The sequence below is a fragment of the Ischnura elegans genome, chromosome 4, assembly GCF_921293095.1.
Source record: "Ischnura elegans chromosome 4, ioIscEleg1.1, whole genome shotgun sequence".
NCBI lineage: Eukaryota > Metazoa > Arthropoda > Insecta > Odonata > Coenagrionidae > Ischnura > Ischnura elegans.
In genome coordinates, this window is record NC_060249.1 from 94184258 (window position 1) to 94199075 (window position 14818).

At 35.7% G+C, this 14818-nt stretch overlaps 1 protein-coding gene across 2 annotated transcripts in view; it reads left to right on the forward strand.

Moving 5' to 3' along the window:
* LOC124157798 (extracellular tyrosine-protein kinase PKDCC-like) overlaps positions 1–11541 on the forward strand; it is a 31968-nt gene extending 20427 nt beyond the window's left edge. The window contains exons 2-5 of one of the 2 annotated variants that reach the window (XR_006864653.1): positions 7506–7619; positions 8528–9080; positions 9842–10004; positions 11281–11541. Coding sequence is in view for 1 of the 2 variants with exons in the window: in XM_046532817.1 (XP_046388773.1) it covers positions 7506–7619; positions 8528–9067 (654 nt within the window). In the remaining variant the exon portion in view is untranslated. The remainder of the gene's footprint in view (positions 1–7505; positions 7620–8527; positions 9081–9841; positions 10005–11280) is intronic. The other variant, XM_046532817.1, reaches the window with a different exon arrangement.
* Positions 11542–14818: the final 3277 nt, after the last annotated feature.

The following is a 14818-nucleotide window of genomic DNA, read 5'->3' on the forward strand; positions in this document are numbered from 1 at the left end:
ATGCTTAAATATAAAATTGCGAAAGGTTTCTTAGGGAATCATTGGAACGAGGTGAGGAAAAAAGTATTCTGGAACTACTTAAACCAAAATAGAGGCTTTTAAAATGATGGAAGGGAGGGCCAACTACTCGCAACCTCAGAGTACATATAAACAGAGATTATCAACTTACATGAACTCTATCGAGTTAGAAATGACAAAATTGCGATTACGTGATGATCTCTTGGTATCGATTAATTGATTCCGACTCTATCTTCGTTCCACTTTTTTTAAATTTCCACTCGCATTGCATTTTCATTAAATATAATGGTCACTATGAATAAGAAGTACTATTATTTTAACAAAAACCACCCTAGAGTATATCAATCGCTATGGTTCCTCGGTTTTCGCTTATGCGAATTTTTGTGATATGATAACTGCTTTGGAAGTTTTTGAAAGCAGTGGTCAGGTCCAACCACCATCCAATATCGTGACAGATATCGTAAATAAGATCAAGAATATTAACACCCGTGTAAAAAATGAAAACCACATGAAACTGCTAGCATTTTTATACATGTAAATGAAGAAGGTCTATAAATCGCAAACACATCATGCTATCGAACTTAATGTTTTCAATGTTGTACTAAGGTTTTCACTACTGCACAGCAAACATCGACTTTTTAGGAAAATGTTTCTCACCAGAGTATTCTGAGAACCATTAATCCATCCATATGGTACATTTTATTAAATTTTACATTTTAATGGCATTTCATGGATACTAAATGAAATCGTAAGATGTTTCAAAAATGGCTTACATTACGCCGGTATTTTTTTAAGAATATTATATACAATTTGAAATGGAAAGGAAAATTGAGAATAGCCGATAAATCTTGCTTCAGAGTTCAAGTTAGACATGCGATAAAGTAGGAAGACTTCAAAAGTAACTCCTCAAAAAATGAGGTGTCCCCGGATAAGCATTACTCTTCACCTGACTTCGGATATTAGCTTGCTTTTGTATTATTCTAGGATGAGCGCTTCACTCATCTAGCCAAACGAACTTTAGCATTGATTAAGTGAGTGAGATGGTGTTGAAAACGTCAATATGCTATCAATTGCTCTTCTGTGGAAATTCAAATATCCCTCTATAAATGCACACTAAATGGATAAAAGATACGGCAGTTGAAAGCTGAATTTAATTCCCTCCATACGACTTCAACTCATTATTTTCCACCACATACTCCCAGCTAAATCCCCCAAAAAACAACACAGATAAAACCACCGTAGATATTATTTCAGTCTAGGGCTATATTTCAACTAATGAATGTGCATCTTTACCACTAATTTCATATAGCTGCTTTAGTTAATCTGGAGGAGAGAGACATCTTGTTTTTCACCAAATTTATAACATATTGACTAAATTCCTAACTTACTAAAAAGTGCTTTCCAAAAATGTGGAGCCAACATAAAGAGAAAAACAAATTGTTTGTTGTAAATAGTTTGTTCTTGGAGCTACTTCCATTTTGACTTGATTTAAAACAAATTTAAGTTCATATACACACTTATGAAGACCTTTTAAAATTATTTAAGTTAACATTTATGTATATTTACCCCAGGTTGGGTAAATGACAGTTAAAAGGTAGCAGGATAACATATTATTTGGATTTTTGATGGACCCTATTGGAGCTCCGAATGATAATTATATCTAGCCAAGGACTTGGAAATTATTTCTTAAAAGTTATTAAACCAACCCAGGTCAAGTGCACGTAGTTCTACTTCGTACATTGAGGTTATATCGTGATAGACACATTTCTGAAATGAAAAAAATATACATATACTTTGAGGATTAGCAGGCAAGGATTCCTACACTGTATTAGTCACACATATCGTGATGCAATTTAAAATAACAGCCTTAATATTTTCAGTGGAATGAATGTTCTCCATTGAATCTGTATCAACCAAAACATAAAAGATCTGTTTCGGGCATTCATTGTAAGGTTTAGCGTGAGAATAATACTGAGGAGGATTGGAAGGGTGCGAGGGAAATAGCATTTATTTCCCAAGGGACGCGGGGAACGAAAAATGGAGCCCACGAGCACACGTCGGAACTGGAACCTCATTACGCCGTAGCTCGCGCGCAAATAAAATATAGTCAACAGACGTAGACTGGGAATGACGCTCAGGAGATTGTGGTGGATGGGCCCAATGGGGTCAAATGAAGGAAGGAGGAATGGAGAAAAGAATATTTTAGCAAGAGAACAGCAGCAATTCGATACAAGGTCAAGGTAATGGAAGATATACCGGGGTGCGCATCACTAGAGGAAGTTTAAATGCTGCATTACAGCGGCTCAAATGGAGTATGAATTAATTTAATTTCTACGAAGGGTACACCTTTTAATCCGAAATATTTCTGGCTCAAAAAAATCTTGCTCTATTTCGTGCTTAAGGATATTGAAAAATTGAATAAAACGCTGTTATTGAAAGGAAAACAATTTTGCTCGACATGGTGAAGCTCTTATTTTTTGGTATCATTAAACAATTTTCGTAGAAATAGCTAAAACCTCTGTCTGATAATACGATTTTTATCAAAGTATCAATCAAAAAGGATTATTGCTTGCTCAAAAAAAACTGTTTTCTTGGATCTTCCTTTCCTCCTGAGAAGTATTACCATAACAGTCTTCCCAAAAAATAATTATTCTCCGTAAATGATAAACTCTTTAGGCAGCTAACCCAAAGAAAAATGATTTTTTGCACAGTTTGAAAAATGATTTTTTGAAATATTACGGATGATTTTCTGGGCTAACGCTTAACTTTTGCCAGGAATTATTTTAGTCTTACTGATTGAAATATGATTAATTTTAAGAGGATATAAACTTAGCTGATTTTAATGTGAAATATCGAACCTTAGTTCAGTCTCAGTGGCCGATTAGGTGTGACCGATATTAACCTCCTTTATGAGATTCAACCATCTCTGGCCAGATTTTGAGGCACGGTGATTAGTACAACGAATACGAAGTTGAAGAAGCTACTGCAGCTGCTGTTCTAAAGATACTGTTCAAAAAGAAGCTTCGGTTCAATATGTATTATTTTCATCCAATGCGTTGCCACGCTAACACATTGATTGTAAGCAGTTTTAGCATTCATATCCATAGGAATGAAATTGGACTCAACAAATCCTTCTCTTTGGATCATATTGACAATAATTTCTAAAAGCTATTTCTCTGTTTTTTCATTTATTCCTGGCAAATTCCTTACTATCGCTAAGGACTTTTAAAATACAACGAGCGTGCTGCGCCCGCTCCCAGCGGGCTTCCCCCGCTCTTTCCAATGCAGGTCCACAGAGGAATTGGCGCGTTTCTATTTTTAAAATGTAGAAAAAAAGGCAGGGTCTTATACACAAATTTAATTGGAATGTTGATGCACAAATTGAGGTGAGAGGACCTCTTTAAACACAACATTGGAAGTAATTACACTATCCTCCGTTAAACGCACATGATAACTCATACTTACGTATCAACAGGAGACTTGAATGTGGAATCAATCGCATTTTGATAAAAGTTATTTAAAAAATGCGAGACTTGTTTTTTATGTTTTTTTTATTATTTAAAAACCAATTTTAGGAAACAATAGCAATATTTAGGAAGTAAGATATGCCGTCGCATGTTCTCTGATAAATTCTGTGCATTTTGGTACTTCATTTGTAGAGTTTGATTGCGCATAAGTTGAGAAAAAGGTATCTTTACAGTAGAAATAATATAGAAGGTTTGTCAGTCAGGCGATAAGTGAGGGTGGTTATATTTGAAATCGCAGACTGAGCTTGAAAATCATAAGCTGTAGCGTAGTATTATCTCTCTTTGCAGCCGTTTTCTTGAACTTCAAGGCAGAGGAAATATATTTCTTCACAGAAACATGCTTCACATGTCAAGTTGAAGTTTCATTGGTTGAATTTAGCTGCAGTTCGGAGTTTCCTGGAATTCTCGCGCTCAGATCGCACCAAGAAATCCTTTGCCGTAAGAGGATGCATCACCCATCCTAGACAGGATTATTTCGCCTTTTATCGCGACGATTTACTCGTTTAGAACTTGAAGTTATCATTTGCAAATGTTCAAGGCGTACAATACATTATACGCTTGCCAGCACTTGTCTGCGTCTTTTATATTAAAAGTTTGAAATTCTGAGACTGGAATACCAGGAAAATGTTGAATAGCCCGCACTCCATTTATTATTAAAGTATTTTACGGATTAAGGTAGGTTTTTTGGAGTACTTAAGAAGCATTCTGTCAGCCTCCCCTTCCTTCATTTTCTTCCCTCTTTAATTCTCAGCAAGGCCAACTCTCTTTCATTCTAATCAAAAGTCCAATTCTCTTCCTTCCTCTCTCTCGCTTAACCAACATTCTACCCTCGAATACTGTTTTCAAAATCCCCTCCCCGCTGAGTACTCCCTCCATACCTTCTTTCTCCTACGTATATCATGTAAAAGCTGCCTCTCCTCACCCACCATATCTAGCATTTCGTCGTTCCTCCTCCTCCTCCTCTACGTCCACTTCACTTTCTCCATTCTTCGCCACACCCATATCTCGAACGCCTCCAGTTTTCTCTCTTAATCCCTCCAAAGACTCCTCGTTTCTGCATCGTAAAGCGCCACGCTCCAGATCGACACTTCACATGCCTTTTCTTTAAACTCTTACAGAGAACTTTGCTGAATACATTTTATAAACTCAAAGATGTTTGCATCAACTTTCGAATGAGTAATCTATCGCGAAAATAGATTAATAGAAGGTGAGTAATGCTTCCTCTTAATCTCATGTAGGTATCTCTTTCCCTCTGTCACTTTAATACTTCACACGTCTCATAGCTGGGGTCATTCGGCGTTCTCTGACTTCCAACAACTGCCCATTCTGGCATCGGGCTCTACGTACAGCACCAAAGTTTATCCAGGTTAAACCCTTTCTTATCTTAATCCTCTGTCAAGAAGTTGCAGGCGAGAGAGGCCCACCAGGGCGCAAGTGACGGACAGTGAGTGACGGGATAACCAAGAGAAATGGGCTCTTGAGTAGCTACCGGCTCCAGGATGCTGACCCAAGGGCTTATCACGAAGGAGGCAGCGTGTGTACACTTGCTTTCGTAAACTGAAGCATGGGGTGTGAATTGGTGCTGTTTAGCTCGATTGAACGCTACAGGACTTCAAATGGTTCTATTTCGTGGAAACGGAAGATAGATCGCTTTAAAATGTAGCTGTGGCATTAAAAAAATACATTCATCGGAACTAAAACGTCAAAAATTAATAACAAAAGAAAACATCCATCCAAACGTCTAATGCATCATAATTTTCGCGAAAATACAATTATCAACATCCTAAATGAATTTATTTTGACGAATCCTCCATTATTTCCAAAGAAATAATACCAAACTAGGCAAAATGTCTATTCAAGGCATCTAAGACTTTTAAGAGTGGTTCAAAATATTTTTTAGCTCTCCAAAGTATTAAAACTTCTAAAAATAAGCCTGAAATACATGCCATGCCATGCAATACACCTATAAACGCTTTAAGATATGATGATGTCGTTGAAACATAGATTTGAAGAGAATGCAATATCAGCGTTACTTCAAATACCTATGTGATGATTTAAAGTTAAAATCCAGACTTTAAGGTGTGTCACTGCGTCAATATTTCTTACCGCATTTTCTTTCAGGTTTTAGTACACGTCATAAGGTCGAAGTGGTATTACTACTTTAAATTGAGTATTAAGGGCAAAAAAGGAAGCTCTTTTCTGCTAAGCTCTCCCTCATCCCTTGATATTTAAGTTTGAAGACGTATACGCTTATAATAAGCATCTAAAGATCTATAAAGGAAGATAAAATTAGCCAATCCAAACAAAACAAGAAAGTACTAAGCCCTTTAGTCATTCGAATCGCAAAAAGTCAGTATAAAAGGATTCATATTATAAAATGTAAGAATTTTCGGTACTCCATCTGCAAAAAAAATCATGAAATTGCAGATTTACATGAAATACCTTTGAGATTGAAAGTGCTCTTTTTCATCATTACCATGTGACATAACCACTTCGCATGAAATTTTCTGACAAGTTGTGGGCAACAGCCATGAAGGTATAATTAAAGACAATATCTGCTCAGTCTAGATGGCCTTAAACTAAGAACCCCACCCCTTGGAACTCACTTCCCTTAAAGTGTTTGAGCTGGTCACCGCATTATATGCGTGGCTAACTAAGCTATCTGCCCTCGGGTCCCAGTTGGTGCTCTCAAGCGGAAATTGGTTCTTAACTGAGCTAACAGCCAGTCGTAATCCCCTACCACACCGCTGAATACGATTAGCCTGACCTAACGTTCGTGGTCTGCCCGGATGTCTCCGGGAATCAAACAACATTTTCCAGAGAAAAGTTTCATTAATATACGGAGGCACTCAGGAACACACGCGCGTTCACAAGTTCTCTCTAATTTAAGCCAGAAGATAATTTAACAATTTGGCAAACAATTATTTTTATTTGTGATAGGATTAAATCTGCATAATAACTTGAAAATTTATTCTACGAAAACTAAGAAATTATTCTCAAAAGCTCATAGCGAGTTTGATAAAAGTAAAGTCCAACCCACCACAAGTATTCTAAAACTAACATGGTGGCAGCCAAGTAAACCTAATTAATTATGAACCCTAAAGTATCAGATTAGGGTTAAAGTTCAAAGTTAAACTTACATAATCGTAATCAATAGCTTAACTGTGCATTGATTTAAAAAATGCTGAATGACGCAGCACAGACCAAGAATGTGCAAAAAATACTTGTTATTATACATTTATTTTATGATTGCACATTATTTTTTACATTGTATGTTATTAGTATGATTTCTGTACAGTGTATGAAATATTTCTATGTATCATGGTAATTGATGTATTTGTTTTCATTTATTTTTATGTTTCAATTTTTCATAATTTTTCTCAAAGGAACAGACGCTTAAGAAAAGCGCACTTTGACTCATTACTTACGGTATATTCTTTTGTTTTTGGCCGCACCAGCCAGCTGTATGTTTAATTTAAGAGATGGCAACCCCAACACTGGTTCTTACCACAGGGGTGCCTATATTCCACCTTTGTAAAAACTCATGCTTGAGTAACCTTATAAAATTTCATGTACCATAATGTGGAATAAATATATATATTATTATTATTATTATTATTATATATTTTTTTCATGCTAGATGCAAGTTCTTGTTTGAAATCATGCAGATAATATGGAGGGAAGCTCAAAAGTATAGATTCCCAAATACCACAGGATTCTTCTCCTTCTTTCGATCTTTATCACTTTCCACCTTTCAATAAAACGACTGTATTTTGACACCCACATTCACAAGTGAAGTATAGCACGATTTAAGGACGATATGCTTTCAAGACATCTTCCTTATATTGATATATCCTAGCAACTGGAGTTTTTCTTCATGCCAACAAAATTTATATTAATGTTTTAATGTAATATTATATCATATAGATAGTAAGTTAAGAAAATATGTCTTTCTTTCAGGTTCTGGGCTCATGCATCCCCGATGCTGTTAGTCCTGTGGCATTAATCACTGAGTTGGGTGATCCTCTAGACACCATCACATTGCTCCAATTATCATGGAAGGACAGGCTCAAAGTAAGTTTTTTTAATTAAAAAAAAATATTTAATTTTAAAACTTTTAGTACCTAGATCTTAGGACTTTCACCATCTTAGATTCGTTTACGGCGTGCAAAAAATGTTTATGGAGAAATGATGTTAAGTAGAATCTCTCAGGTCAGTATGTATAGTATTGGAAAGACTCATATTCTCGCTATTATGGGGGAAATTTTTGAGTAAATAAAGAACTGATTTTTAAGGAGGTGCATAAAATATCGGTAGAATTGAGCAGTTTTCAGCAATCAAATCTCGATTACCCGAGCTACTGAGTTTCAACGACATGCATCCCCATTGTCTTTCATTAACTTTGTGTACCCTAAAACACCAGAGTCCCACTAGTTTTTTGAGAGTAGCATGAGGTTCAAACGCTTTATTTTTTTTTTAATCTGCCCGATTAAACGCAGATGGGTATGTTAGCAGGCGAAGAAATTATTAGAAGATTGGAGATCTTGTGGGTAAAGTATTGTAACGGGTTTAAGTTATGATAAAGAATTTTGACATTTAAAAAATATAATAAATTCTTACAGAGTGAGGTGTCTCAGATAATGAAACAAGGCCTCCTTAACAGGAATTTTTGATGGCCAGAGCCAAAGGAGATCCTAGAGGCCAGCGTTTATGTTTTGTAGGCACACTTTCCTCAGTTATCTAAATCAAACGTTGCTCTGAAGCACTGATTATGAGTAACCTAAAAGAACATCGTCGGGCAATTAATCCCCAAAATTATTACAGGCATGAGGAAATTTTACATTTTCAAGGGTTTTATGTTTCAGAATTTTTTAATAAATGTATTATCTAATCATATCGTGAATCATAGTATTTTCAATACTGCCTTGTTTCGTAATACATCCCCATAAAACTGAATTAATACGTTTTATTCTTCATTTCAGCTCTCCCTTGGAATGGCACGAATACTTCATCGCTTGGCTCACTCACCAATGGGATCATTAGCATTGAATGAAATTCGGAGGCAGCAGTTCGTCCTAGTTGGAAAGACTACCCTCAAGTTAACAGACGTCGATGACGTCAGAGTCACGGAGCCTTCCTGCATCACTGCGGATGATTGTCTACAGCGCTTACCCTCTGAGATGCTGAATGAGTCCACAGCGGTGGACTATCTCCAAAATCCTTGCGTTGAAGGCCGATGCGTTGGACACAATGAGAAATTGAACGTTTGGAACGCGGGACGTCACTTCATTCGCCTTTTCTTACCTCTGAATGCGCCCTCTACCCTTGAACCGAACATACAAGAGCTGCTGGAAGCCTACAAAACTGCTAAGTGGAACTCCGAGCAAATACTAGCTGCTACTGAGAGGCTAGTCACCAGTTTCACATCATTTGACCACAAGGGACATACAAAAGTCAATCATTGGATAAAAAAGCCGTCCCCTGAGGTGGTCAGCAGTGCCTACTCAACCCCCGAGGGATAAGAGAGAAGCTTGGGTGAGTTTATGCATAAAAATGAAACCTCCCGTATTACACGCATATTTTAAAAGTTTTAGCAATCCTTTTGGATACCTTTGTGAATTAATTTTCCCAAGGATCTCTCTTGTAATGATCGTCAATTGTTCTTGTAATAGATAACAGTTTATATTACTGCGTGAAAATGTACCACCCGTAAATGCAAGAATTTTCTATCGTAATTTAAATTTTCTAGCCCCTGTATCGGCAAATAGAAGACCGAATATCGCGGGTTTGAGTCCTGCCAGTGTAGGTATCCAGGGTTTAGTTGTTTGTAATCGTCCATTGTAATCTGATTAAAATTAAACCGATGTTATTAAGCCTAGTTTTGCTGTTTCCTGGTTGGAAATAATTAAATTAGTAAATGAAATATCAATGCTTCAAGTTATAAGAAATTTTAAATTTCATAATATAACGGAATGTTATGATGAATGGAAGTTGGTATAAATTTGATATTTTTTGGAAAAGACCATGATATGGAAAGTTAGTATAAATTTGATATTTTTTGGAAAAGACCATAATATGGAAAGCGTTATTAAATTCATGGGGCGCTTCTATGGAACAAAAATTTCTGGATAATAAAATTATTTATGACGTTAATCTGAAAATAGAGAAAATAATCACTTATTTGCTGAAGTTTTTTTTAATTGAGTTAATATGGAATGGATGGATTTCCACTGAGAAATTGTAAACTGAAATTTCATTCCAAAATCTTCATCTATAAATTTTAATTTCTATTTTAGGTGCTGAAATTGCTCCTAGCAGTGATATCCCTGCCTCGTATGAATAATGACTGACCGTCAGCTGAGGAGTGCGTATATAATGCATTGCATGAATGGGCTGCAGCAGAGATATGCGCTAATTACCCCGCTTGGCGTGTGGTGTACCAAAAACATATACGGACAGGTGAATATTTGAAATTTTCGTGGAAGTTGAATTTGATTAACAAAAACCTAAACCACCTACATTTACCCTTTCCTATTGAGTATTTTACAGGCAATATCCTATCTAGTAAATGCAGTCAACAATTGAACTCCCTAAGCCCTTCTCTGTTCGACTCTGATTCTTTCTCTCTAAATTTTCATTGCTGGAAGTACAATTCACCATTCCATCCAATTTTACCTTCCATTCCATCCCATTTTACCTTCCATTCCATCCCATTTTACCTTCCATTCCATCCTATCATTGATTCCTTTGTCTCAAGTTCCATCACCATAATGCAGAATTCCACTCTCCTATTCCCCAGATTACACTGGTACCATGAGAGATGTTACTATAATAGATGGATATTATACTCCCTGCCCTAGCGAAATTCCACGCATTTTGACACTTCTCCTAATATCAGTGATGTACTTATCATATTTATACATGTTTCCACTCACGGACATACACCTCTTTAAAACATTATGCTCCTAATTATTTTAAGCATTTACTATCCTTAATTTCAAATTATCGTAAAACTGTTCAACCTTCTTGCATGAACAATGTACCTTCGTTCGCAGTTACTTGCAGCAATACAAATTTATTTTTACCAAGAAAGAAATTATCCATGGAAATTATTTTGATCAGCCGAGATTCAAACCTAAAACATCTAATTATGAAGATCATCTCCAAAGCCTACATCGCAGCTAAGTTTTGCTAGAAATATTTCCGAAAAAAAAACAAAGTTATTCCTTTGACTTCAAAGTGATAGATGCATTCCACGAAGCCACGCCCGAAAAACGGATTGGATTAAATATTCCTCCAGTAAAACCACCAAACCACTTTTCAGCAAGATGAGTTTACTAGGTTTTCCGAACAATGCAGAACATACTGCACAAAGATGACTTGCTGTTACAACTCGTAGCAAATAAAATATTATATGTTCGGAGATCGGGAGAAATGAGTTCAAATACCGACCAACCCAAATGATTTTTTCATGGTGGATTTCAACATTTGTGTTATTATCGAAAATATTTATTTCACTTGAGAACCATTGCTTTCAATTATCTTTCGGTTATCTTATAATGGTCTTCTCCTCGCTAACGTCAACATCCACGAAATATTTTTGAATTGATTAAAAGATGAAACTCTAATATGATACATATCATGAGCAAAGCTTGAGAGAACATTGTCTATATAAATAATTATAGTTCTTACATGTACCCAAATATTAACATTAGAAAAATTTCCTTCCTTTCAGGGAATTCAACCTCGATGGATCACTTCAGTACACAGCAGAATACCAGGACTAGCATCACAAGCAAAAAATTAAAATCCGCTATCATTAAAAGAAATGGATAATGAAAGCGTATTTTAAGATAAAATGACAAGCTCATGTATTTATTTTTGTACACCAACATTCATGCTACATATGTAATTGTAAGCTTCATCAAATGGAAGCGCCGCTCTGTGATCATGGATGTATTTTATACTCGAAATTTTATAAACTTTGTGTGACAAATAATTTCTCATTATTTTCCTATAAGAAATTTTTTACATACTTCCTGTAAATTAAAAAATACACAATATGTTAAAAAAGTTTTTCCATGGTTTGGACTAGAAAAAATACAAACGGCTTGGTTTTTCTAAATCCTCTAACTTTAAAGATGATTAATCAGATGATTTCATCACGATATTTGTAAGGGTGGTTGAAGAAAATTTATAAGTTGAGTCAAGTATAGTGGTAGTATTACGATTTTTCAGAGGATATGAAACTCCAAGCTTCTGGGGGATACGTGTAATAGCAGCAAAGCACAGCTCAGCAATGTGAAAATTAAATGGCAAAAAATATCGCTTATAAAGATGAGATGCACACATTTCATTACCGAACATAATAGGACCCACTCTCTAGCTCTAGGTCTAATCCCTCAGTCACTAGACGACTAACTCCATCAAAAATCACATAGCCTCTTTTATTTTTGCAAACCCTCGCCAAAAGTAGTTTTACGAGCGCACAACAAAGATTAAATGGTGCAATGTTTAGCATCAACTTCCCCCACCCCCATGGTCACCCCTCAATTAATGAGTGAATATGTTCGTGCTAGTGAATCCAAACAGGAGGATTTGTAATAAATATTTCCGAAAAAAAAACAAAGTCATTCTTTTTTATTATTTTAAGATGATTACCTAGACTAGGTTTTCCGAACAAGATGGAACGTATTGCATTTACATGGAAGGGTAATGGGTACAATTCTAAAATTCACCATAACTAGAGGGATAAGCACATCTCATCATTGCAGTAACGGCAACAATAATGCCACTGTATTAATTGCTGTATTATTTATTCATGTAACGCGGCTGATGAATTACTTTAGTGATCATATTATCACTAGAAAAGCATAGTTGTGCAAAAAAACCAACCCTAAATGGTGAATTAGCCGTGCGGCTCAAATGGTGTCCGTTAAGATACATGGGTTTATCTTACAACATCCCACGAAATGGAGACTGACTGAGATTGAGACTGAGAGGATTTTGTACATGATATTCAGAAAAAAATGAATTAACAATAATTGACAATGATGGCCGGGAAAGAAAAGCGTGGAATAAGCCGAGCGGTAACAAAATTGTGAAATAAAAATAAAGGGATGAGAAAAGAAACATGGGGTGAAGACGAGAAAGAAAGTTAGAGGAGATTAGGTAAACTGGTGGCATGGAAGAATTTTTTCCTCGACTTCCACGCTGTCCCTCGGACTAAACATTCGGAAGAAAGGGATTGTGCGCCGAGGGATAAATCAAAGGGGAAATATGTGGAAGGGGAGATAACACAAAGGCATGGGAAGCGTGAGCGATGGTGTCGCTTCATAACTATATCACCCCATTTGTTTCCCACCTTATCGCACAGGACCACATTGCGCATGGAACTGCGGAAGAATGTGAGCAAAAACGGAGAAGTCATGGAGCAAAGACATGAGTGAGGACTGGGACGGAGAATATTTCGCACAGCGTTTTGTTGGACATCATTACTAGGAAAATATACCTTCCCTTTACCATTCTAAAATACGTCATGCTCAAGTAATTCCCATGAAGAATTAAATACTTAAAGGAGAACGTCATACAGAAACAAGCACGATAAAAATGTCAGAGAAATCACTTTTTCTTTTGTCTTCATATGACTTACATGCTAGGGTGAGACAGTACTCTAAACACAGAATTTATTATTCCAATTGCTTCAAACTCAGACCATAAGTTGTAATTTTTTGATGCACACAATGGGATCCATAACAGTATTGTTCCTCTTCTCCGTTTCATACATATTGCCTCAAACATAGTTTAACAGTTGCGAATTATAATACTGGCGCATTTTATGCCCACAATTTGTCTCTTATTTCTTATTAACGTCATATTCTTACCTCTCATTTCGTTCTTCGTTCGGTTTAATTGGGATGACATTAACATGAACATGAACAGGAATGAACATGAACCGATAAAATTCTTTTATGTTCCAGTATTTTCAAAAGAAAATAGCATAATTGCGTGGGAAAATATTCATAAAGCATTAGGTAGTAAAATAACTTTTGAAATAATTTTTAATGAAAACAAACAATTCATTTTCATTTATCTTGAAGGAACAAGATGTGACATTACTTGTAGCATAGAATTTATTTTTCCATTCGAATTAAACTCAGACCAAGCATTGAACTATTTAATTGCACATAAGGTATTAGCGATATCGCAGCGATAATGACAATGTGGCAATAAAAATAGCATAGTTCCACCAAAAACTATTCCTACATGGTGAATTAGCCGTGTGGTTACAAAGGCATCCTTTTTGTTTCGTGGATTAGCTTACAACGTCCCACGTAACGGAGATTGATTGAGGTATGAATCAGCAGATCGAATTAAAAAATGACTTGACAATAATTGAAGAGTGATGAGGACACTCTACTCTCTTGAGGCTCACTCGCTTAGGGAAGAGCGTTGTACAACGGAACACTTTTTCAATTCTTTTATGTAAAGCAAAATATATTTACCAAAGATTCAGTCTAATAGTAACAATGCAATTAATCAGGATTACTTAACATGAGTTTTTAAGCTATAGACTTGTACCTTCTCTGTATCTAATTAAAAATTCTAAAAGTATTTATAACTATTCCTAGGTACATCATGTTCATGTTCCTAGGAACACAACCTATTTTACCAAGGAACACAAGTTAGATTTATGGGAACAGTAGTAACAAACGTTAACAATAGAAATCAATTTGTATTTTGTTTATTAAATTTGAAAGTACATTTAAGTGTTACATATAGAAAATTAATTAGGCTTAGGTAAAAACTCTATTTTAAAATATAACTTATTTCAATTTAAAATAAACCAGGGTTAAACCCTCCTAAATTAAAAATATTCTCTGTAGTTAAATTATGTGATATATGTATAATAAAAAAGAAATTATAGAATTTACACTGTAAATTACGGCGGACAAAAAGAAATCACAAACATAGGAGCTTGATCCTAGTTACATCATGGGCTTGCGCTCTTTGGTACAACAGGTAGCCATTTTTAATGTCGGCTTATTTTTCTCGTTAATACTGCGTCTAAAGTACCAAATGAGTAGCTAATACTACACACCATTATATGTCAATTTCACCTAAGCAATGATAATCACAGTTGGTGTGATCGATTTTTGGTGAAAGACTTCGATATAAAACTAAAAATATTTACTTTTCAGCGAAGAAAAATTCAACCCAGCATCTTCTTTGTAAGCGTAACCCAAATGGACTAACTATTGGCATGTTCTGTT